Source organism: Narcine bancroftii, chromosome 1 (genome assembly GCF_036971445.1).
Source record: "Narcine bancroftii isolate sNarBan1 chromosome 1, sNarBan1.hap1, whole genome shotgun sequence".
In the NCBI taxonomy this organism is placed as follows: Eukaryota; Metazoa; Chordata; class Chondrichthyes; order Torpediniformes; family Narcinidae; genus Narcine; species Narcine bancroftii.
Genome location: NC_091469.1, coordinates 190,925,379 through 190,947,396, shown reverse-complemented (window position 1 = coordinate 190,947,396; position 22,018 = coordinate 190,925,379). Strand labels below are relative to the sequence as shown.

General features: G+C 38.3%; 1 protein-coding gene across 6 annotated transcripts in view; it reads left to right on the top strand.

Moving 5' to 3' along the window:
• Positions 1–22,018, top strand: part of golga2 (golgin A2) — a 115,365-nt gene that overhangs the window by 41,263 nt on the left and 52,084 nt on the right. For all 6 annotated transcript variants that reach the window (XM_069885617.1, XM_069885627.1, XM_069885602.1 and 3 more), the window contains 10 exons: positions 1,736–1,774; positions 6,901–6,963; positions 8,253–8,346; positions 12,147–12,253; positions 12,343–12,401; positions 12,504–12,645; positions 13,300–13,389; positions 14,499–14,606; positions 15,797–15,884; positions 21,056–21,192. In XM_069885617.1, the coding sequence (XP_069741718.1) occupies positions 1,736–1,774; positions 6,901–6,963; positions 8,253–8,346; positions 12,147–12,253; positions 12,343–12,401; positions 12,504–12,645; positions 13,300–13,389; positions 14,499–14,606; positions 15,797–15,884; positions 21,056–21,192 (927 nt within the window). The remainder of the gene's footprint in view (positions 1–1,735; positions 1,775–6,900; positions 6,964–8,252; positions 8,347–12,146; positions 12,254–12,342; positions 12,402–12,503; positions 12,646–13,299; positions 13,390–14,498; positions 14,607–15,796; positions 15,885–21,055; positions 21,193–22,018) is intronic.

The following is a 22,018-nucleotide window of genomic DNA, read 5'->3' as shown; positions in this document are numbered from 1 at the left end:
CCGAGGTTGCAGTTTTTTAAATAAAACACTGTCAGCTCCTTTAAGAGGCCGTATAAAGCCTGTACGGACCCTTGACATTGTGATTGAGTAGTTGGACTCAGTGGAGGAATGCTGTTTCCCCTGCTCAGCACCAGTAGCAGCGCTGTCATTACAGCAGCTCGGGCAGTGCTGCCATTTGGACGTAGTAAGTTCACAAGCTGCAGTTTACAGATGGTGACTCAGATCTGTGCTTAATATTCTTGTATGAAGGATGACTCTTGACCAGGGCACAAGGAATAATCCACTGATCTTCATTGAAATTGTTAAATTGGTAACTTGAAAAAAACATGAGAGAATATTTTTTTAAAAATCCTTCAGAGTGCCATTTATTCAGTCCAATCACTCATGAATTAAATGGCCCCACAATGATATAACCATGTTAAAGCATGACTCGATAATACATTGAAGAGCTCTGATCAAAATCCTTTGGAATGCACAATTTGGATAAATTAAACCTCAATCTGCATTTGTACCTTTCTTTTAATTTGCAGTATCAGAATGCCACTTTTTTTGTGAATGACATAGTTCAGAGAGTTGAACTTTAAGCTTGCAATCTTTGTTTTCCTACATTTCCTACATTTGTCTTTGTATTGAAATGGAAATAACTGCCTTTCAGAAACTGGAGCCTTACTGGGTTTGCAATGTTAACTGATCAACTTCTCAGTGTCATGTAACTTTGTTTTCAGTTTTATGATTTTTCTGTAATAGCATGAATGTTGTATTTTGCATGACTGACTGAACTATAGGTTAATTGCCAACCATGATGGAAACTGATCGTAGAATAGGATGCACTTTTAACAGTCACCTTCTATCTGAAGTATGCACGATAGGTTTATGATCAAATGGTGTAAACTGAAAATGGGTTCTTGGACTCAAGAAAGGGAGCTCTAGGTGGAGAAGAAACTGCAGGAAAATAGTGATTGAAGAGGAGAAGAAGTTGGACTCTATAACAGCATCGGAATGATGGTCCATAACTTCATAGTGTAGAGTCCTTGTGTTTGGCTTTCGAGACACCATGTGAAGGGAAAAAATTTAAGCATGGTTGATCATGGTAAAGTAGAATTGGAAAGCGGGGGTGTTATTCATGCTTGAACCTGAATTAATTTTGAGTATTTGGCCCAGCAGAAGGAAGCAAGATAGTGCTTTGTTACATTGATCCAAATCAGTTGATCTACTCGTTATGCCGATTATAGACCATAACACATTCAAATTTGATATGGGATGCATAAAATGATGTTCTACAGGATGAATAATGCCGGAAACATTTAACTAGGATTTCTGTGTATTTTCCTTCTTATATTGTGAGCAGTGCCATGTGAAATTTGTAAGTTTGTGCGAGTTTGACTGCATTCTTCTCTGGAAACTATTGTGGTGCTAGATTTAGAAGCTGCTCTCTAACTTGAATTGTTATACATGTCATATTTAACTGACAATATATGTGTTTGCAGTACACAAATCTACTGGAGAAACTCAGCAGGTTGTGTGTGCATGTGCGTGAACTGTAACGTACTATTACAACAGAATGTGTCAGTTTTACATTAATGAACTTGTCAGTTCTATTCATGATCATTTGTCTGCTTTTTACATGGTTTGAAGTTTGCTGGCTTGCATTTCTCCAGGTTTTCATTGGAATGCAGGAGTTGAATTTGAGTTTTGAGAGTTCACTGTAACTTTCATATCTGATTTCTCCTCACAGAAAAAACACAACAACGAGCTTAGTGATCAGCTGGAGAAGGTAACGCACCAGCATTGATGTTCTCAAAAATTTGCTGATTTTTAATTGCTAATAAGTGTTGGCTGCTGACTTGCCCTGATGCCTTTGCCACTACTTTTAATTTCTACATTTGTGATTATGTGGTAATTTTTCCTCTCCTCCCTCCAATCATTTTGATGTGAAATTGATGCAATACATTGATTAGCCCAATGATGCTAGTCCCCTGCTTTTTCCCCATGTCTTCCATCAGGTGAGATGTGTTTTGATCCACGATTGAAGAGTCTGGTGTAAAATATCAAAAAGGATGGCAGGGTTAGCATAGTGGTTAGCGCAATGCTCTTAAAGAACTAGAATCTGGCGCTGTCTGTATGGAGTTTGCATGCTATCCTCATGTCTGCATGGGGTTTCCTCCAGGTACTCCCATTTCCTCCCACTGTTTAAAATGTACCGGGATTGTAGGCCATTTAGGTGTAATTGAGAGGCACGGGCTCATGGGCTGAAAGGGCCTATTGCCGTGCTGCATGAGGAGAAAGTTGGATTATATTCTTGGCGAGGGACCAGTTTGAGTTCCTGCTAGTCCAGTTTTAGTGCAGGATATCAGTCTTGGGTTTTCAGAAAGCAATATATTGCTACTTTCTCTTTCAATCTTCAATAAATTTCAGCCATCCTGTTAGTTCATCTTTGTATCATTGTCTGTTGCTCGTTTAGTTAGTAGTATTTTCGATCTATTTCCATTTGGCCGCTTCCAGAGCAACAGTACATTTGGGGAAAAATTAAAAAATTTAAATCCACTTGAGAGTGTCAGGATTGCCGGTGTGGTGGTGAGCCAATGAGAAGGTCAAAGGAGTTTAACTGGGTGGTGTTTGGGGAGTTGAAGAATGCAATGTTTTTTCTAGTAAATTAATAGAAGAAAGTCGACTTCATGGTGTGGTGAATGAAACGAGTTCATGTATTCTTTATTTGTTTGTAAGCTGTCGTAAATCAGTGCTATTACACACTTTAGTAAACTTTTGCAACTCTCAATCTTGCAATTCTTGGCTGTGAAATTCAAGGACAAATTGACAACTTAATTCGACCTAAGCATCTTTCTCTGCACTTCAATGTGAGAATAAAAGTCATTACCTCCCCTGCCTCTAAATGCTATTAAAAAGCAAAATAACGATCAGTTTTCGGTTGTTACTGATGCATCCAGAATTAAGTACATAATTTTGGCATTGAGCTTTACCCATATTTGTTAGTGAGTGATCAAACAGGAAATTCTAAAGTACATATGTTGATATTTTCAATATTTTAACAAAATCATAAACGGAGAAACTTGCTGCTAATGGTGAATTGTTGGTAAACCTGTGCCCATTTAAAAACCCATAAAAGTTCATGATTGAAGTCGCCCAGATAGCAGCATACAGCAGCACAACTTGAAATTACGAAATTTCCACTCATGACACATTAGAACGAATAGCAAATAAATAAATTGTTAGGGAATACAATCAGGGAAATTTGGGCAATAGTTCATCTTACTTTCGTGATTTCAGTTCCTGACTACCATCCAGTGGTCCTTCCTGGGAATTACATATGGGCTTCAATAGTGACCTTTCTTGATAATAACCTTGTTTAATGCGTATTGAAAGCATTGAACTTATTCTATTTCAGGTTTAACCTTAAATTGTGTCTTTCTGTTCAGTGTATGAATTCAGTCATCAGATGCTGTTTAATCATTTATTGCAAACCCAGTTCCACTATTTTCCCAGAATTTTGTAAATTCTGGTTTTCCTTGTTTTTTTAGTTAATGGAGATGGCAGCTAGGGCAGTGGAATGCTCCGAATGCAGGATGTGGGAAATCTGGGACAGCACAATTGTACTTGATGACTACACCTGTAAGAGGTGCATCGAGCTGCAAATCCTTGGAGACCGAGTTAGGGAAATGGAGCTGGATGAACTCTGGATCATTTGGGGAGGCAGAGGCAGCTTCAGGGAGACTGTCGTCCCCAAATGTCAGGAAGAAAGTAGCTGGGTGACTGTTAGGAGAGGGAAGAGGAACAAGGAGTCAGTACAGAGCACCCCTGTGGCTGTTTCCATCAAAAATAACTACTATTTTGGATACTTTGATGGGGGGAGGGGGGAGGAAATGATCTACCAGGGAACCGTACTCATGGTGGTCACGTCTCTGTCACAGAGATTGGCCCTTGGGCTCAGAAGGGAAGGGGGCTAGGTGATTGTGGTTTCATTGGCTAGGCGAACAGAGAAAAGGTTCTGTGAATGAGGTCGAGGCTTTCAGATGGTACCAGGGTCATCTCTGAGTCCAGAGCATTCTTAGGTGGGAGGGTGAGCAGCCAGATGTTATCCACTTTGGGACCAATGACATAGATAGGAGTAGGATGAGATCATGAAGAGGGAATATAGGGAGTTAGGAAAGAAGTTGAAAAGCAGGACCTCAAGGGTGATAATCTCAGGATTGCTGCATGTACCACGTGCCAGCAAGGGGAGAAATAGGAAGTTGTGGCAGATGAATTCATGGCTGAAGAGTTGATGCAGGAGGCAGGGGTTCAGATTTGTGGACCATTGGGATCTCTTCTAGGGAATGTCTGACCTGTGCAAAAAGTGGCAGATGGAGTTCAATCCAGATAACTGTGAAATGATGCATTTTGGAAGGTCAAATCAGAAGGCTGACTACAGGGTTAATCGATAGTTACTTAAGAGTGTGGATTAACAAAGGGACCTTGGGGTCCAAAACCATACATCTCTCAAGGTTGCCACATAGATTGATAGGATAGTTAAGTCAGCCTATGGGCTTTATCAAGAATCAAGAGGTCACGTTGCAATTCTACAAATTACTGGTGAGACCACAAGAGTACGGTGTTCAGTTCTGGTCACCACATTATAGGAAGAATGTAGAAGCTAAGGAGAGGGTGCAGAGGAGATAACCAGGATGTTGCCTGGATTGGAAAATAAGTCTTATGAGGTAAGGTTATTGCAGCTGGGACTTTTCTCTTTGGAGCAAAAAAGGATGAGTAGAGACTTAATAGAGATCTATAAGATTCTGTGAGGCAAAGACAGGGTGGACACCAGCGCCTTTTTCCCAGGGCAAGAAATGCAAACACCAGAGGACATAAAGTGCTCTCCATAATGTTTGGGACAAATACACTTCTTTTCCTTTGTCTTCCCCTATGCTCCAGAGTTTTAAATTTGTAATCAAATAATTCACATGTAATTAGAGTGTACATTCCAGATTTTATTCAAGGGTATTTGTATGTATTTTGGATTGACCATGTAGAAATTACAGCATTTATAAAACATATTTCCCCCATTTCAAGGCACCATAATGTTTGGGATATTTGGCTTCACAAGATTTTGTGATTACTCACGTATGTGTAATTACTTAATTGGTGCAGGTATCTGAGAGCTAGGCTTGGTTCTAAGCTTTTGATCACCTTTGGAGTCTGTAGTTGCCATTTTTCAACATGAGGAACGGAGTTGTGCCAATACAAGTCAAGTAACCCATTATGAGGCTGAAAAACGAGAATAAAACTGTAAGAGACATCGCTCAAACCTTAGGATTACCAAAATCAACTGTTTGGAAAAACTTTAAGAAGAAAGATCATACTGGTGAGCTCAGTAATCACAAAGGGCCAAGGAAGACCTCCACTGTTGATGACAGAAAAATTCCCAAATGTCTGACTGACAGATCAGAAACACTCTGCAGGAGGCAGCTGTGGATGTGTCTGCAGAAGACTTCATGAACCGAAATACAGAGACTACACAGCAAGATGCTAGTTAGCCACAGAAACTGGATGGTCAGATTCCAGATTCCTGATAAGTATTTACAAGACCTGCAGAATTCTGGAGAAAGGTCATGTGGACAGATGAGACCAAGATTAACTGGTATCTGAATGATAACAAAAGCAAAGTGTGGAGACTTAAAAAGAACAGCCCAAGTTCCAAAGCATACCGCCTCATCTGTGAAACATGGTGTTATTGGCCTGGGCAGGTTTGGCTGCCACAGATACTGGCACACTTATCTTCATTGATGATACAACTGCCGATGACAGCAGCAAAATGAATTCTAAGGTGTATAGAAACTGCTAATCTGCTCAAGTTTGAAGAAGGAGCTTAAAAAGGAAATTAAGAGAGCCAGAAAGAGCCATGAGAAGGCCTTAGTGGGCAGGATTAAGAAAAACCCCAAGGCATTCTACAAGTATGAAGAGCAAGAGGATAAAACATGAAAAAATAGGACCTATCAAGTGTGGCAGTTGGAAAGGGTATTTGGAACCAGAGGAAATAGCAGAGGTTTTAATGAATACTTCAGTTTTCACTATGGAAAAGCATCTTGGTGATTGTAGTGATGACTTCCAGCAGACTGAAAGGGTTGAGCATGTAGTTATTAAGAGAGAGGATGTGTGCTGGAACTTTTGGAAAGCATTAAGTTGGATAAGTCTCCGGGACTGGATGAGATGTACCCCAGGCTACTGTGGGAGGCAAGGGAAGAGATTGCTGAGGCTCTAGTGATGATCTTTGAATCAGCAATGGGGACGAGAGAGGTTCCGGAGGATTGGAGGGTTGTGGATGTTGTTCCTTTATTCAAGAAAGGGAGAACAGATAGCCCAGGAAATTACAGACCAATGAGTCTTGCTTCACTGGTTGGTAAGTTGATGGAGGATATCCTGGAACATGCACTTTAATCATATGTGAATTGTCTGAGTGCAAATTTAAAACTGAAAAAAAAGTTTGTCCCAAACAATAGGGAAGGCACTGTATATACAGAGGGAAGTTTAGGGGAGACATCAGGGGTAAATCTTTTTCCACAGATATCCACATAGTCCCTGGAATGCCTTGCCAGGGATGGAGATGGAAGCTGAAACATTAGGGGCAGGTAAGAGAGACAGGCACATGGATGGAAGAAAAATAGAGGGTTATGAGGTAGAAAGGGTTTCGTACTTGTTTTTGGTAGGAATATATGGGTCAGCACAACATCGAGGGCCGAAGGGCCTGTACTGTGCTGTAGTCTGTTCTATACTGTGAATCTTGTTACCTAGCTCAGCATATGAGATGTTAAGTGGATTGAACATGCAACTTAGTTTTTTTAAATCTGTGAAGTTTGCTTGCTTTGTAGTACATGATATTGTATTTGAAGTGTATCTGTGTTTACTTAGGAAAAGAAAGATTCTGAGCAGAAGTATTTCAAGGAACACGTGTCAATGAGAGAACAGCTACAGGTAAGTTCTTCTGGATACAAGTTTATTGATCAATTCTCCCTCAAAGCCATGTACTGATTGGTGAGGTTGTGGGTCCAAGTATGTCTCTTTGTTCCCCGAGTGACTGTTTTGGTTTAGTTATTTGCCTCGCCTCCAAGTCAGAAGTGGATTGAAGTCCTGTTCGAAAGACGAGACCCTTTGCTGCAGTGTGGGAAGAATACCTTGGGAGAACTTCCAGTGTCCTTGTCAGTGTTATCCTTTGATGAAAGCAACTACACCATACCTGTACATTAGATTATTGCTGCTTATGGTACAAACATTTTGAAATTCTCCGACAATGTTGAAATGAATGCACTTCAAAAATAATGAAAGATATGTGAGTTTATACATTTATTTATTTCATCTCATTTGTTATTTCAAAATAAATTCTTGCCCAGTTTACCCTACAACTCTTTTCACTCCTACTTCTACCTGCCGTGTTGATCCCAGTTTTTATTGTCTGAATGACTTTAAAGTTGAGATCAAATAATTTGGCCACTGACCAGTTGAATTTGCTATTTACTAATACGTAATTATGTCGAATTCATTTTGCTCAGACGGCTGAGGAATTGGGGAACTTTCAATTGAAATTATTGAAAGACTTTTATAAGATTAACAATTAAGTGATGATTTTTACTTTCCAGAGGTTTCCTAAATAGAGGGAAGTGCGAGATTAGCTGGACATCATCAACATGCTTTGCTCTATCTAAAGATGATTTTTTCCAAATTTATAAAGGCAGTCTAATAACTGCATAATTAAATTGCACAATATTTGGATTTATTTCATGATATCTTAAAAATGTTCTTTGTGCCATGTGTTCTTGAATAAACCTGTGGCAGTAGTGGCATTGGTTCAAAATAAGTAGTCATATGAACTACATATTGTGACCAATGGCAAAACATAATTCTTCACTAGATTGTAACTTGATGATGCTGGAGAATTTAGAATCAAATAAATAAATTACAGTCATCTGGATTTTTATATTTAAAAAAAAACAGTGTCCTCTAATAATAACTATGCATTTACCATATTAAAATCCTTCAGAGATGGAAGCCTGCCATCCTTACCCAGCCTAATTGGGAAGTTACTTCAGACCCACTAATATACTTGACTCGTAACTGTTCTCAGATCAGCGCAACAGAGGGATGGACAATAAATGCCATCATTGTCAGTGATGAATGTAAATAATGTAAATACGCAAATGAATGTAAAATGGTTGAGCTTACAGAATTGAATACTCAAGAAGATTGAATAATTTTAATGTCTTTAGGTTCACATCCAGACTATTGGAATTTTGGTATCTGAAAAATCTGAGCTCCAGACAGCTTTGGTTCATACTCAGCAGGCAGCAAGGCTTAAATCAGGTAATACTATTTCAATTATTTAAAAAAAAAATTCTCTACCATTCAGTCTTTTGTTTTTGTTTCGTTGACCTTGTTGGAAGCTATCATCAACAGTTTTATCAAGCAGCACTTGCTCATCAATAACGTGCTTGCCAATATTGTGTTAAGATTTCGCCAGGTTCACTTGGCTCCAAAGCTTATTCCGGGAGACATACTGATACAATTTGTAGAGGTGCTGCATTGCAACTCCAATAATTCAGCCTCAGTGCTGAGCTCCAGTTGTCTTTGGGGAGTTTGCATGTTCTCCCTGTGGCTGTGTGTATTCCAGCTTCCATCCTTAACCCGAAGATGTGCAAGTTTGTAGGTTAAATGGACACTGCAAATTGCAATTAGTGTACAAGTGAGTGGTCGAATCTTGGAGGGAGATGATGAGAATACAATGGGATTGTGGAAATAGATGGTTAATGTCAATGGCTTGAATGACACTCCAAAAACCTCTCTAAGCATTCATTCCCTCCACCAATGGCATACTGTGCCTGCACCTTGACAAATTTCTCCACTGCTTCTTACCCTGGCCACTTTGGCACCTTTGAAACCTCTTGCATCTATTTCCAAGAGGAATGGAGACAGCAAATGCATGTGGATAACTTTGTCTGCAAGTTCCTCTCTCAGTTCACACCTTCTGACTTGGAAATGTATTGAAAGTCCATCATTCTAGCTGGCTCTAAGGCCTAAATCATTGCCTAACAGCACTACAAGGATGAAAGTAGTTTAACTCAGTCCTAGACTCTGAGCCTTGGGACATTTTGCTCCAATGTATAAACCTGTTGTTCTCATCACAGATGCTTCAAAACAATTTTCAACAAAAACATTCAAGTTTGCTGTGCTTTATCTAGTTTGTCTTCATTTGTTCTTGGCCACTTTCAAGTTTAGAGGCTTCAATGTGCTTTTATCATGTGATCGTGAAGTTAAAAATACTCTCATGTTTTTCATTTAATTTAAAAAATTTTGAATATACAACACAGTTTCATGCTGTGTCACCCAAATATCCCAATTAACCTCAAACCCCCATATGTTTTTGAAGGGTGGGAGGAAACTGGAGCATCTGGAGGAAACCCACGCAGATACAGGGAGAACATCCAAACTCCTTAAGACACCACTGGATTCAAACCTGGGTCGCTGTGCAGTAATAGCTTTGCACTAACGGCTAAGTTAACTGTGTGTGAGATTTTGCTGTAGAGAATAGCATCACTAAAAAAAAACTTAATATTCATGCAAAGCAGTGCCAGAGCAAACATATCTAGCAGAACAAGTTTTCTGGGTTAATTTAAACTTGAAACTAGGGTAAATGAGTCTGCAAATACTTCAGTTGATGAGTAACTATTCTTCTTTTGAAGGATGCAATGGATAATTTCTTCAAGCTCTTTTTTTATATAAAGTTGTAGTTCATGCCAGCATACCTGATTTTACGTTGGCAATCAGAACCTATTTCCTCTCCTAATGCTATTGAGATATGATTCTTTTTATTCACCCATCACATTAGTTTTGCCTCACTTGAATGCATAAGGGAGTGGAATAGTGTTCTTAACATCAAGAGAAAATTTCTATTTTGTTTGACATAACATCTTAAGAATATTTTAGTGGGGTGTAAGTATATTTTGGGAAATAATTAAAAAGATGGTTTGAAAAAGTAAACTCGTTATGTGGGTGTGAAAGATGTGACTTGGCAACACTGTCAGTACAACATAATTGTAGTAACTTTCAAGTAAAATCACTTTGTTCTTTTTATTTTCATAACATGTGTTTTTGCTCTTCCGTTGTTTCTCTTATTTTAACTGTTGTTATTCTTAGTTAACATTCTAGTTATATTTTTACTGACCGGTCTTATTATCATTCATTCCAAATTATCTCATTGGTGATGAGGCTTCCAAATTATCTCAACAAATGTCTTCGTCCATACCCCTTTACTTTTTCAGTTCAGTAATGAGTGAGACCTGTATTTGTATGCATCTTTGTGCACTAGTGTATTGATGGGGCGGTAGGGTGGGGGGGCGGTGGGAAGGGTCTGCCCTAGGCACCAGCCTGAAAGGGATGCCAAAATCAGAAAAAAAGGAAACTTTAGGAGAAATATTAGAGGATGCTTCTTCACTCAGAGAGTGGTGGCAGAATGGAATGATCTTCCGAATGAGATAGTTGCAGCAGGGTCCCTTCTGTCATTTAAGAGAAGGTTGGATGTGTACATGGAGGTGAAGGGGTTGGATGGATATTGGCAGAGAGTGGGAGGATTCAATGTTTTTCAAACTTTTTTCTGCTAATGGTGGAGCGTACATTTTGTTGAAAAATTAAAGTGGGGCCTAGAGCAAAAAAGGTTGAGAACCACTGCCTAGCTCTTTGTAAATTAACTCCTGCTTTTGTTGCTTTTTTTCTGATACTATTGAGCTATATCCCTAATTTTAGTGATTTATGTGTGTGCTCTCTTATATTATATTCAGTTTAATTACCTGGTATGTGACTGTCTTCTTCTGCCTTTCAACATTTATTTGCAAACTTCCAGTTTCTGTAAATTTGTTATATTCTCAGCATGTATTGTCACTCGACTCAAGACTGACATTCTCCTTGCATGCATCTACATCACCAGTGTCTATTTATTATTGATGGGCAAGGTTTTGAGATTTCCACTTTTGCCTGTGGAGCTGACTATTCACCCTTTTGATAATGGACTTGCAGCTGACATTTGAGAGAAGCTGTGTTGCTTGAGAGCAAATTTCAGTAAATGCAACATTTATTCCTCACAAACATGACTGCAGTGGACGATGAGGTCATTGTTAAGTTGTTTGTGGTGATTTTTACATATACCATTTAGCTACTATGCTTTCTATATTCTAATAACAATTGTGCAACAAGGCTGCATGCACTGTAAAATATTTCTTTAAAATTTTAAATTTGTTTCCATTTTACTTATAGCACGGTAGAAGCCGATTCCGGCCATTTACACCTGTGCCACCCAATTGCACCCAAATTAGCCTATGATCCAGTACGGCTTGGAGAGTGGGAGGAAACCCACACAGATGTGGGGAGAATTTATCTCCTCACACAACACTTTTTACAGTGCTGGATTTGAACCCAGGTCTTTGGCGGTGTAATAGCATTGTACTAACTGCTAACTGTGCCACATGTATGACCCACATATATTTTTTGAACTGTTAATGTCCATAATGGAATATATTTGATCTTATGAATTGCTTTAGCCTGCTTAGGTCCCCTTGATGCCAAATTCAAAACTTGTATTGGGACTCTTATAATCAAGTGGAATATCAGAAATAATTTGATATTGAATCATGTGTCATGCTATTGTAGATCAGGAGATTTTTTGGAAATCAAGGGAGTTGGAGGATATGAGATTAGTGAAGGCAGTGATGCTGATGTAATAGATCAGCCATGTGACCCTCAAAATTGAGGGTCTGAATGGTCTAGTGCTACTCTTTTATGTTCTTAATTATAATTATGGAAATATCATACTTTGGCACATTGTTGAGGAAATGCTGCATTGCTATTTTTCAGGTGAGTAAGTTCTGAGCCATTCTTTACAAACTTGGTTAATTTGTAATTCATCTCAATATTCTTAATGGGTTCATGTTGTATTTATCTTTGTAACACGCCACCACTTCATTGACTATGAAGAACTGTAGGAAAAGCCTGGTTTAAAAAAAAAAATTAAATTAGTTCCAATGAAATCTATCCAGAGGCCTTGTCTGAGTAAAAATATGACATTTCCTTGGAATGCCTGAATTCTAACTTATGCCAATTTTTCCTTTTCGTAGGTGAAGTGGAAGACCTAAGTAGCAAGTTGCAGTCATCACGACAAAGAGTAGCAGAACTTGAACGAACGTTGTCATCCATCTCATCCCAACAGAAACATTCTGACAAAGTAAATGGCTAGTTCTTTATAAGAAAGTCCAACTCTTTATTTTGGATAATAAAATTTGCTTCATGCTGTCAATTAAAATTCTTTTACAGATCAGCAAAGAGCTTGAAAAAGAGAGAGAAAATCTTAAACAAGAAATATACAGACTAAAGTGAGTTACAAACAAGTGTTAGTTGTGTCACATTTAAGTCACCAAATGTTTTCTAAAAAAAAGTTAAACTAAAAAAATGAACCATTTGTATTCAATTTACAGTAAAATGAGTGAAGAGGTAAACCAACAGAACTCTGAGCTCTCAGAACAATTGCGGTCTAGGATGTTGGAAAATGGCACTATGAAAAACGACATTGAAAATCTGCACAAGAAATTGGAAATGGCTGAGCTGATGGTTCAACAGGTGGGACAACTAGTTCAATCTGGCTTGCCTTCTTCTGGTCAAGCTGATTGAATCATAAGGCTTGTATATCATGGTGAAGGTTCAAGACTCAAAGATGAGGGAGGCAGAGTCTTATAGGTTGGGGACAGTAAGAGACCTCAAAAGGGACTAAAGACAAAATCCAAATGAATGATGAATACTGATCCTGTGAAATAGTTGCAGCTTTTCTAAATGTGTTGCAGTACTTTGCTCAATACTGAAAATTGCTGACTCGTTACTTTAATATGTGAGTATTTGGCATTGAAAAATGTTCCTTATTCATAACTGTTTTTAAAGTTGGAATTATTGTTCTATCTTCTACAAATATCAAACTGTTAGTAACAAACTCAGTGTGTTTGTTGACCTTAAAGAGGTGTTCTGCCAGATCTGCCTAGCAATTTATTTTTCCAATTTTGAGTTGGATTGCACCATGAATATGTTCTAACTGAAGGTTTTAGTTGATCTGAATGAATGGTTTTTTTTTTGTACTACAAAATTTTACATTGCATTCTTATGTACAAAATAAGATTTATCAACATTATTTGGGGATGTATTGAATATTACAGTATATTTATAATGCGGATCAAAGTTTGTGATGCTTTATTGAGAATCATTTTATTTTGTCTTTTTCTCCAGTTCTCCAATCAGTCAGAGTTGCCAGATGTTAATCAGCAACTGCACGTGGTTCTTGAAGAAAAAAATCAATTGGAAGCACAATTGATGCAAGTAAGGATTGAAGATTGCTCATTTGGGCTTTTTCCTTCCCACATAGAGTTCTTGACTTCTATGTGATTAGTGTTTGGTAATTTTCCTGTTATCCAGGGGTATAAAACAGCTGAGAAAATAAAGTGAGAAAAGTTCTTATAGGTTGTGCATGGAATCTTTCTCAATGAGGCAGGAGGAAAGAGAGATTCAGTACTTAACTAGAACAGCTTGGAAATTTGGTGGCAACCAGTTTTGAGAATTTGAGCAGAACCTGATCAACTCAAATTTTGTAGGAGGATTTGCTAGTCCGAATAGATAGTCACTCCAATCATTTGCTATTTTTCAATTTTATTTTCCGAAAATAAATTTTATTCACAATAAAACCGTACAGAAGAAATCTGCAGAGCTGTTTTGCATCCTTAATATCATATTCATATATACATCCCATTACTGTACATTGTTACATCTTCTCATTTGCTACATGACACTGTGGCCATGTCTGTGACCCCTTGTAGTTATTCTCCCCTCTCCCTCTCTGTAGTTTGAGGGGCATCCCCTGCAGTCTCAGCTCCTCAGTGTCTGGGAGATAGCAGAAGGACCCTAGCATATTTTCCTGCAGTCAAGAATGTGCTAGTCGGCAGCATTCACTCACTGACATCTCAACAAGTTTCAGGCAGACAAAAGGCTGTCTTTCACCAAGTTGACAATCCTCCAGCAGCTCTGGATGCGTCCCCAGGAACAGTCTGTAAATCAGACTGTTATGATACTGCTTGGGATGGACCGTGACCAGGACCCTTGCATCCTTGAGCAAATCAACAATCTTTGACAATATTCAGTTATTCAGGTGCATATAGGTGTAAATGTGAAAATTAATAAACTTAAAACGGGGCAATAACCTACAGCCTATTTGGTTGATGGATGGCAAATTGTTCAGGCAAAATATCAAGAGTCAATTGGTCACGATATGGTTTAAATGATTTTTTTTTTTTAAATCACCTGGTCATGATATATTGAAAGCAAAGAATTAAAAAAATTAAATTTTGCTGCCTTGAGCTGTTATTTTGGAATGGAGGAAAAATGGTGGCACAACTTGCACTGCATCCTGACATTCCACCTTTGTTGTTTTGCAGGTGTCAGAGTCACTCCGGTTACTTCTTGTTGAACGAGATCAGTATGCTCAGAAGCTGCAGGAGGAGGGGAGTGCCTGGCAAGAGAGAGTTCATCAGCTTGCAGCACAAGTTAGTGGTAACAGTAAGAACTAGTGAATGTGTTGCTCCAATCTGCACTCACAAACTAGATATTTCAGTTATTTAATTGAAAGCAGAATGTTATGTGTTCAGTCTCAGATTTCAAGCATGTACTTGAAAGCCTTCTGTGAGATTGTTGTCTCATGGAAATGATGTGTCCTTTCCACCTTTTCTCAGTGCAGACAACTTTAGGGCCTGCAACATATCACTAGATCATGCAGCCCAAATTGATTATTTAGTGTACTGTTCCTCTGTAGTTTTCTTTGAAAGAACTGTCCAATTTGCCCATTTTGCTGCTGCTTTCCTTCATCTTATATTTTTTCCTTTTAAATGCATATCACTTCTGGTTTTTCCAAGTAATATTGATTCTTTATCCACTATCTCACCTGTTGTGCATTCCAGATCATGACGGTTTCGAGTTTTAAAAAATTTGCTTCTTGTGCCCCCTTAAAATTTTTTTAGATTATCACGTTTGGAAGTTGTATTGATAGTGTGATGGTGTGGCTGCTCCCCAGAGGATTGCATACTCTATCAATAACAAATGACCAACTACAACCCTAACCTTAATGCTGGAGCCAAAAGGACCCCTATGGTGACCAGTTGCAGGTGATAGCCATTTGTTTTTTTACTGTTGAGGACACTTCTCTTGCTCTGAGATTCCAGCTCAAAGTGAAGAATTGCAGCAACACTTTTTGATCATTGTAAAATAACAGACATTGTTGGTCCTGAACTTTGGCTGACTGCTCACTCCCAAAAAATACCATGCAGAATGAGTGACTGCAATAAAATGCCAACATTCCGTTGTAATAGATGAGCAAATTATTACAGATAGTGAACTGAAATAAAGATGAAAGAAGTTGGCATGTTCTTCTGACAGGTTATTAACCTAATGTAATTAAATACATGAGCTAAGTGAGCCAGAATCTATAAATATATATAATAAGCTTTGAAAAATCTACATGAGGCACTGCTCAAGAAAATGGCCAACATCATGCAAACCCCCATTCCCCTGGACATGCTCTCCTCTCACTGTTATCTTTAGGCAAGGCATACAAGAACTTGAAGTCCAGCACCTCTCATTCAAGAGCAATCTCCCCCTCCCCCCCCCCCCCCCCCCCCCACACACATTGGTTCTTTGCAGTTGAAAGACATTTAAATCATTGTTCATTTTGTCTTTACAGGTGAATGCACTTTCAGAGGAGAAGAAGCAAAATCTCAAACATATGCAGGACCTAAAAGCCTCATTGACTGACCTTAAGAATAAATCGGGTAATTCCACAGTTTTTATAGCAGTTGCTTAGAACATCATGACTAATAGAATGAATTGAATTATACAAGTATGATTAGATTAATGAACCTTTAGCAAATAAAAGGTCTTTAGCAGAAATCTCACCTACTATATTACACCAGATGTCACTTAATTAAATATGGCATTTGCAGCCGAAGGTTGATCTGTATAGAATAGTGATTCCAATGGGATTTTTGTCTAAACTGAATAACATTAAATTTACGTGTTCTTTATCAATTGATTAACATGGTTAATGTGACACTCGCGAAATTAATGGCAAGTTTCTGTTATTGCCAATAAATTTGAACAAAGGCAACTTACAGTCATTGTTTTTGTTAAATACATATTGACCTCATAATTATTTCTTTCCCTTTTCTTTCTGATCCTCTTCACACTTGCTTAAGAATATGGGTTCCTATAATTTTGTCTGTCCATTGGGTACGGCAACAGGAGACTGATACAATTTTTGTTTGGGGATGCATAGAAATTATTTTCTGGAAACTATTCAGAATGTTGGCCTTTAAGTCCCTCAGCAACATTATATGTATGAAGTCAACAATGCAACATAATGGGAAGAGCCCTAGAATTCAGTAAGAGGATTATTCATGGTGTAGAATTGCTCTTTGTTGAGAATTCTCAACAAGAAGGATATGCTGTAATAGCTTAGTGAACAGAGATGAAACAGTTGGCACCAACAAACTAACAGATTTTTTTAAAGAATTCCTGAATTTTAGTTCGTTCAGTGTTTACCACCCATAAAATGGATCACCACGGGATAAGAGACACAAAAGAAATCTGAAATGAAGTAAAGAAGAAAATGCTGGAAATACTCAGCAGACAGGAGGTTATTAAAGCATTAACTGTTAATGCCTTCATAGAAGATGAAAACCTGCTGAGTATTTCCAGTATTATTTTTACTTGCCTACTGATTACTGTTGCTGTGGAGTACTTGAAGTTTATTTCCCTCTCACGTTTAAATCAACCGCTTGTTCTCGGGCAATGTGACCGATGTAATCAATCAGTCATCACAACACAGATATTTTGATCATCAATTTTGTAGTTGCCATCTGGGACCTGTGTAGCATGTGCCATCTACTTACTTTGACACTTGAGAGAGAGCTCTTGATCCTAAAGTTAGACATACAGCACGGTAATAGGCACTTCTGACACACGAGCCCATGCCCACCAATTAACCTATAAGCTACATACATTTTTGAAGGGTAGGAGCAGACCAGAACACCCAGAGGAAACCCATGCAGACATGGGGAGAACACACAAACTCCTTACACACAGCACTAGATCCTGTTCCTGTTCCCAAAGTGTAAAAACTTCATTTAAGTTAGAGTAAATGGCCAATAGCCGGAAAGGAAAGACTACCATTTAAAGCACTTCATGCCCAGAAATTCTTCTCTTTTATTTATGTGGCAGCAAATTTATCACAAACGGCATTGTGAAAATAGCCAGATGATCTGCTTTAGGTGTGGTTGAGGATTGTGAGATTGTTTGCATCAGTTGAAAGGTTTCAATTTAATATACCACCTGAAAGATGGCTTTGGTATGGTGCTGTTCTACTTTGAATGGGGTGTTGACCTAGATATTAAGGTTAGCCCTGTCTTAGACCTTGAACTCCTCTCCTCTCCTTCTGCGTCAAAGGCATTAAGCATGACTGATACCTGACAACCTCGCTCACAAAAGCTATGTACTGGCCAGTATCAAAAATGGAAATGAGAGCTACCTAAGTATAGAAATTGGTACTCTTCATGGTCTATGGCACATTGGAGACATCTTTATTCTGATTATATGCTAACTGAGCAAGAAATGCTTATGAGGAACTTGTGAATCAAGTATATTATTGGAATATAAATATACTTTTTAAATATTATGAGGAAATACAGAAGTTCTGTTTCCCATAATATGCCTCACTTTTATGAGCACATAAAGGTGAGGAAAATATTGCAACTCCTTAATTTATAGATCCTGAGTCCAAAAACAAAAGGGAGTCAACTTTTTTTAAATGGTAACTTGCAACTTTCAGTCGGCAAGCACAAGAGCCAAGTTGTACTTTTTCACACTCATCAAAATGTGGATAACATCAAAGCACTAAGTTTTTAAAAAAAAGTGTAGAATAAATTTGCAATTATGTAGCACCTCATGACATTCAAACAGCATTTCCGACCAATTAAGTACCCTTTTGTGTTTGCTGTTTCATCAAGTAATGTGAAAAATAAGTTAGATTTTGAAATTATAACCTCCAGATAATACTCAGCTTGTATGTCTTCAAATTCCTCTTTTCAATTTTCATGGTTAAGATATAGATTTTACTTGTGGAAACTGCATGATTAAATGAGAATTTTCAAGAGCTGAATTTCCTGTTGGTACTGTACTGTTCAGATATTTTAGTTTTACTTTTTCATCTCTGCCCTTTCCTCATATTTTCATATGCCAGCTGCAGAGTTATAATTACTTGAATCCCATGTACTGGTTTCAGAATTTCCAGTAATTCCCTGCATTGATTTTTAAAGCCAGTGATTGGAAAATACTGACCTTTAATGTTGAGTACTTTTAGATCCCAGTAGAAATTGCAGTTTCTGAGCAGTTAGATTTTGGAGAGAGAAAGATGTACTTCTGTACTGAAGTATTTTATAGCAAATTAAGTAACTTTTTGAGGTATTGTCACTATTGTAATGCAAGAAGGAAAAATTGAAGTAATTTAGCAAGGATAATGTGACACAAGTAAGGAATGTTGAAAATTTGAAGTCTTTTAGATGTAAAATTTTACTTTGATTTTGGATGTTTTAATGTAAATGCAGTTGAGGTGTTAAGTGAGGTAATATGGGGTGTCTCTTTTGGGTCAGTTGAGGTGTTAAGTGAGGTAATATGGGGTGTCTCTAGGGTCAGTTGAGGTGTTAAGTGAGGTAATATGGGGTGTCTCTTTTGGGTCAGTTGAGGTGTTAAGTGAGGTAATATGGGGTGTCTCTAGGGTCAGTTGAGGTGTTAAGTGAGGTAATATGGGGTGTCTCTAGGGTCAGTTGAGGTGTTAAGTGAGGTAATATGGGGTGTCTAGGGTCAGGTGAGGTAATATGGGGTGTCTCTTTAGGGTCAGTTGAGGTGTTAAGTGAGGTAATATGGGGTGTCTCTTTCGGGTCAGTTGAGGTGTTAAGTGAGGTAATATGGGGTGCCTCTAGGGACAGTTGAGATGTTAAGTGAGGTAATATTGGGGTGTCTAGGGTCAGGTGAGGTAATATGGGGTGTCTCTTTAGGGTCAGGTGAGGTAATATGGGGTGTCTCTTTAGGGTCAGGTGAGGTAATATGGGGTGTCTCTTTAGGGTCAGGTGAGGTAATATGGGGTGTCTCTTTAGGGCCAGTTGAGGTGTTAAGTGAGGTAATATGGGGTGTCTAGGGTCAGGTGAGGTAATATGGGGTGTCTCTTTAGGGTCAGGTGAGGTAATATGGGGTGTCTCTTTTGGGTTAGTTGAGGTGTTAAGTGAGGTAATATGGGGTGTCTCTAGGGTCAGTTGAGGTGTTAAGTGAGGTAATATGGGGTGTCTTTAGGGTCAGGTGAGGTATATGGGGTGTCTCTTTAGGGTCAGGTAAGGTATATGAGGTGTCTCTTTTGGGTCAGGTGAGGTAATATGGGGTGTCTCTTTAGGGTCAGTTGAGGTGTTAAGTGAGGTAATATGGGGTGTCTAGGGTCAGGTGAGGTAATATGGGGTGTCTCTTTAGGGTCAGGTGAGGTAATATGGGGTGTCTCTTTTGGGTCAGTTGAGATGTTAAGTGAGGTAATGTGGGGTGTCTCTTTAGGGTCAGTTGAGGTGTTAAGTGAGGTAATATGGGGTGTCTCTTTAGGGTTAGGCTTACTAAATTACATTCTGACACCACAACAGATTCCTTTTAAATATTATTTGTGAAGAAAATATTTGTTTGGAATGATTTGGCAACATTAATCACTGACTTCCTCCAGTAAGACAAGGATTAAAAACTCCTCTCCTGACACTGTCTCTATTTGAAATAAATTGTGTTGTATTCCTCCAATTTTGGTTAAAAATGTAAACACAAAATTGATCCCAACTTATACTTTAACTTCCTCCACTAACTTGAGGATTGGATTTGGGTTAATTCACTGAAATGGAATCTAAGTATTCAAAGTGTAATATTTAATTATTATCAGTCAACCAAGTCCCCTCAGTTACATTCTCCCCTCATGTCCAAGTAGCAATGCAACATATTCTCTTTCACATGCTTTTGTCAATTCCTCTTTCATTCTTTTATCATGTACCTATAGTGAGGGGAAACTCGCAGGAGCTAACTAACCACTGAGCATGTCAGGGATGTGGGAGGAAACCAGAGCACCCGGCAGAAACCCAGGTATAAGGAGAATGTCAGATTCACCACAAATGAAACCCAAGGTCTGAATTGAACTCTGGAGCTGCGAGGCTGATGCTTTAATTTGAAGATATTCCTCTTGTTAGACAATTAAAGTGAGAAGTTCAGTGATTTGAGCCTTGTTTTAGTCGAGCTGAATGAGCTGACCTCTGGTAGCGAAGCATTGATCAGGAAAACAAATAATGCCTGGTTCTTGCCTGTTAAAATGGTTGCTTGGATATGGAGGCTAATTGAGGTTATAAATGGTTTTGGCTGCTGGCTGTGTTCTCCCCTGGCTATTCTAAGTGCAATGATCTAATGGAATGTACCTTAGCAACAAAAACAGTTTGCATTTTAACATCTCAAGATATTTCACAGCATCTTTATCAAGCAAACATCTACTAATTCATAAAAGGAGAAAATGGAACAGGTGACTAAAACTCTGCTATCTGGATTCCACCAATTCTAGTCTCTAGAAATATTACTTGGTCCACATAAGTTAGCTCTGGCTTCAGCTGAAAAACAGGCATGGGATTCCCCCTGAAAAACAGATAAGGAAACAAAATGAAAAGCAGAGTGGATTTGTTTTGAAACAGGAGCTAAGACACAAGAGATCCCTCTGAACAAATAATGAGAACTAGTATGCGTACATTGGATCCTTGAGCTCCATGGTTTTCAACCACTGATTAAAAAACCCAATATTTCGTAATTGAACGGGAACTTGATGAACTAGATCATTGAATATTTTTGCATTATGAGTTTATAATGATGACTGCCCTGTGTTATTCAGAAATACATTGCGAGGTCAGTGGAAGCCAGACTACACCAGAGCCGAATGGTCCCACCGATCAAGAAAGATTACTGGAGGAGAATATTAAGGAGCTGCAACGAGAGAAGGAGGAATTGTGCACTCGATATCAGGCACAAGTAAGAGGGATTCTTAATGGTAACAAATGAAATGAATTTTGGGCACAAATTCAACTTGAAAGATATATAGGAACTTTCATTGAAGCATGGCTACAAGGCTATCAGGACTGGTAAGTAAATACAGGTTATGTCTACTGTAAAACATGGGAAGTGTTGTAAAGATAGAATGAAGAGTTAAATGAAAATATTATAGATTGTTTTCCTGATTTTTAGAGTTCCATCTCCCTTGACGAGTAGGTTCTCTACTGTTTTACTGAGCCAGCAAAACCTAGGAAGGACTCTATTGGATTTTCCTGGCTTAAATTAAGTTGCATGCAGTCCTACAGGATCCCTCTTTCAAAAGCACATGTAAGGGCCTTGGAAAACAGCAAAAGTAAACTTTGTTGCTCATTTAGCCTACTGAATGTTACAGAAGATTGCTCAAACCTTTCGAACAATTTCTCTTAGAAGTAACAACCAGAGGGAAATAAAAAAGAATAAATAATTGAAATGCTGTTTATATAAACTATATCTCGTGCAATAGCACAGATGATGCAAAATGACATGGTATTGATTTAAACCTGCCTGCCAATGTTGTAATTTTTTTCCATCTGTATCATTTCTTTTTGTCTGGTGACTTGATGGTTCCTCATAGTAAAATGCAATACATGAAGATTAGTGTTGGCTATTTCAGGAGGTTGGAAAATACAAATTTAATCTGGTAGAACACAAAATTATGATTGAAATCAGGAAACTGTATACACAGCAATGACCAGTGAACATACTTCTGATACAAAACAAAAATTGCAACAGTTAAGGAACATGGGAACAAAGAATACTGTTTTCC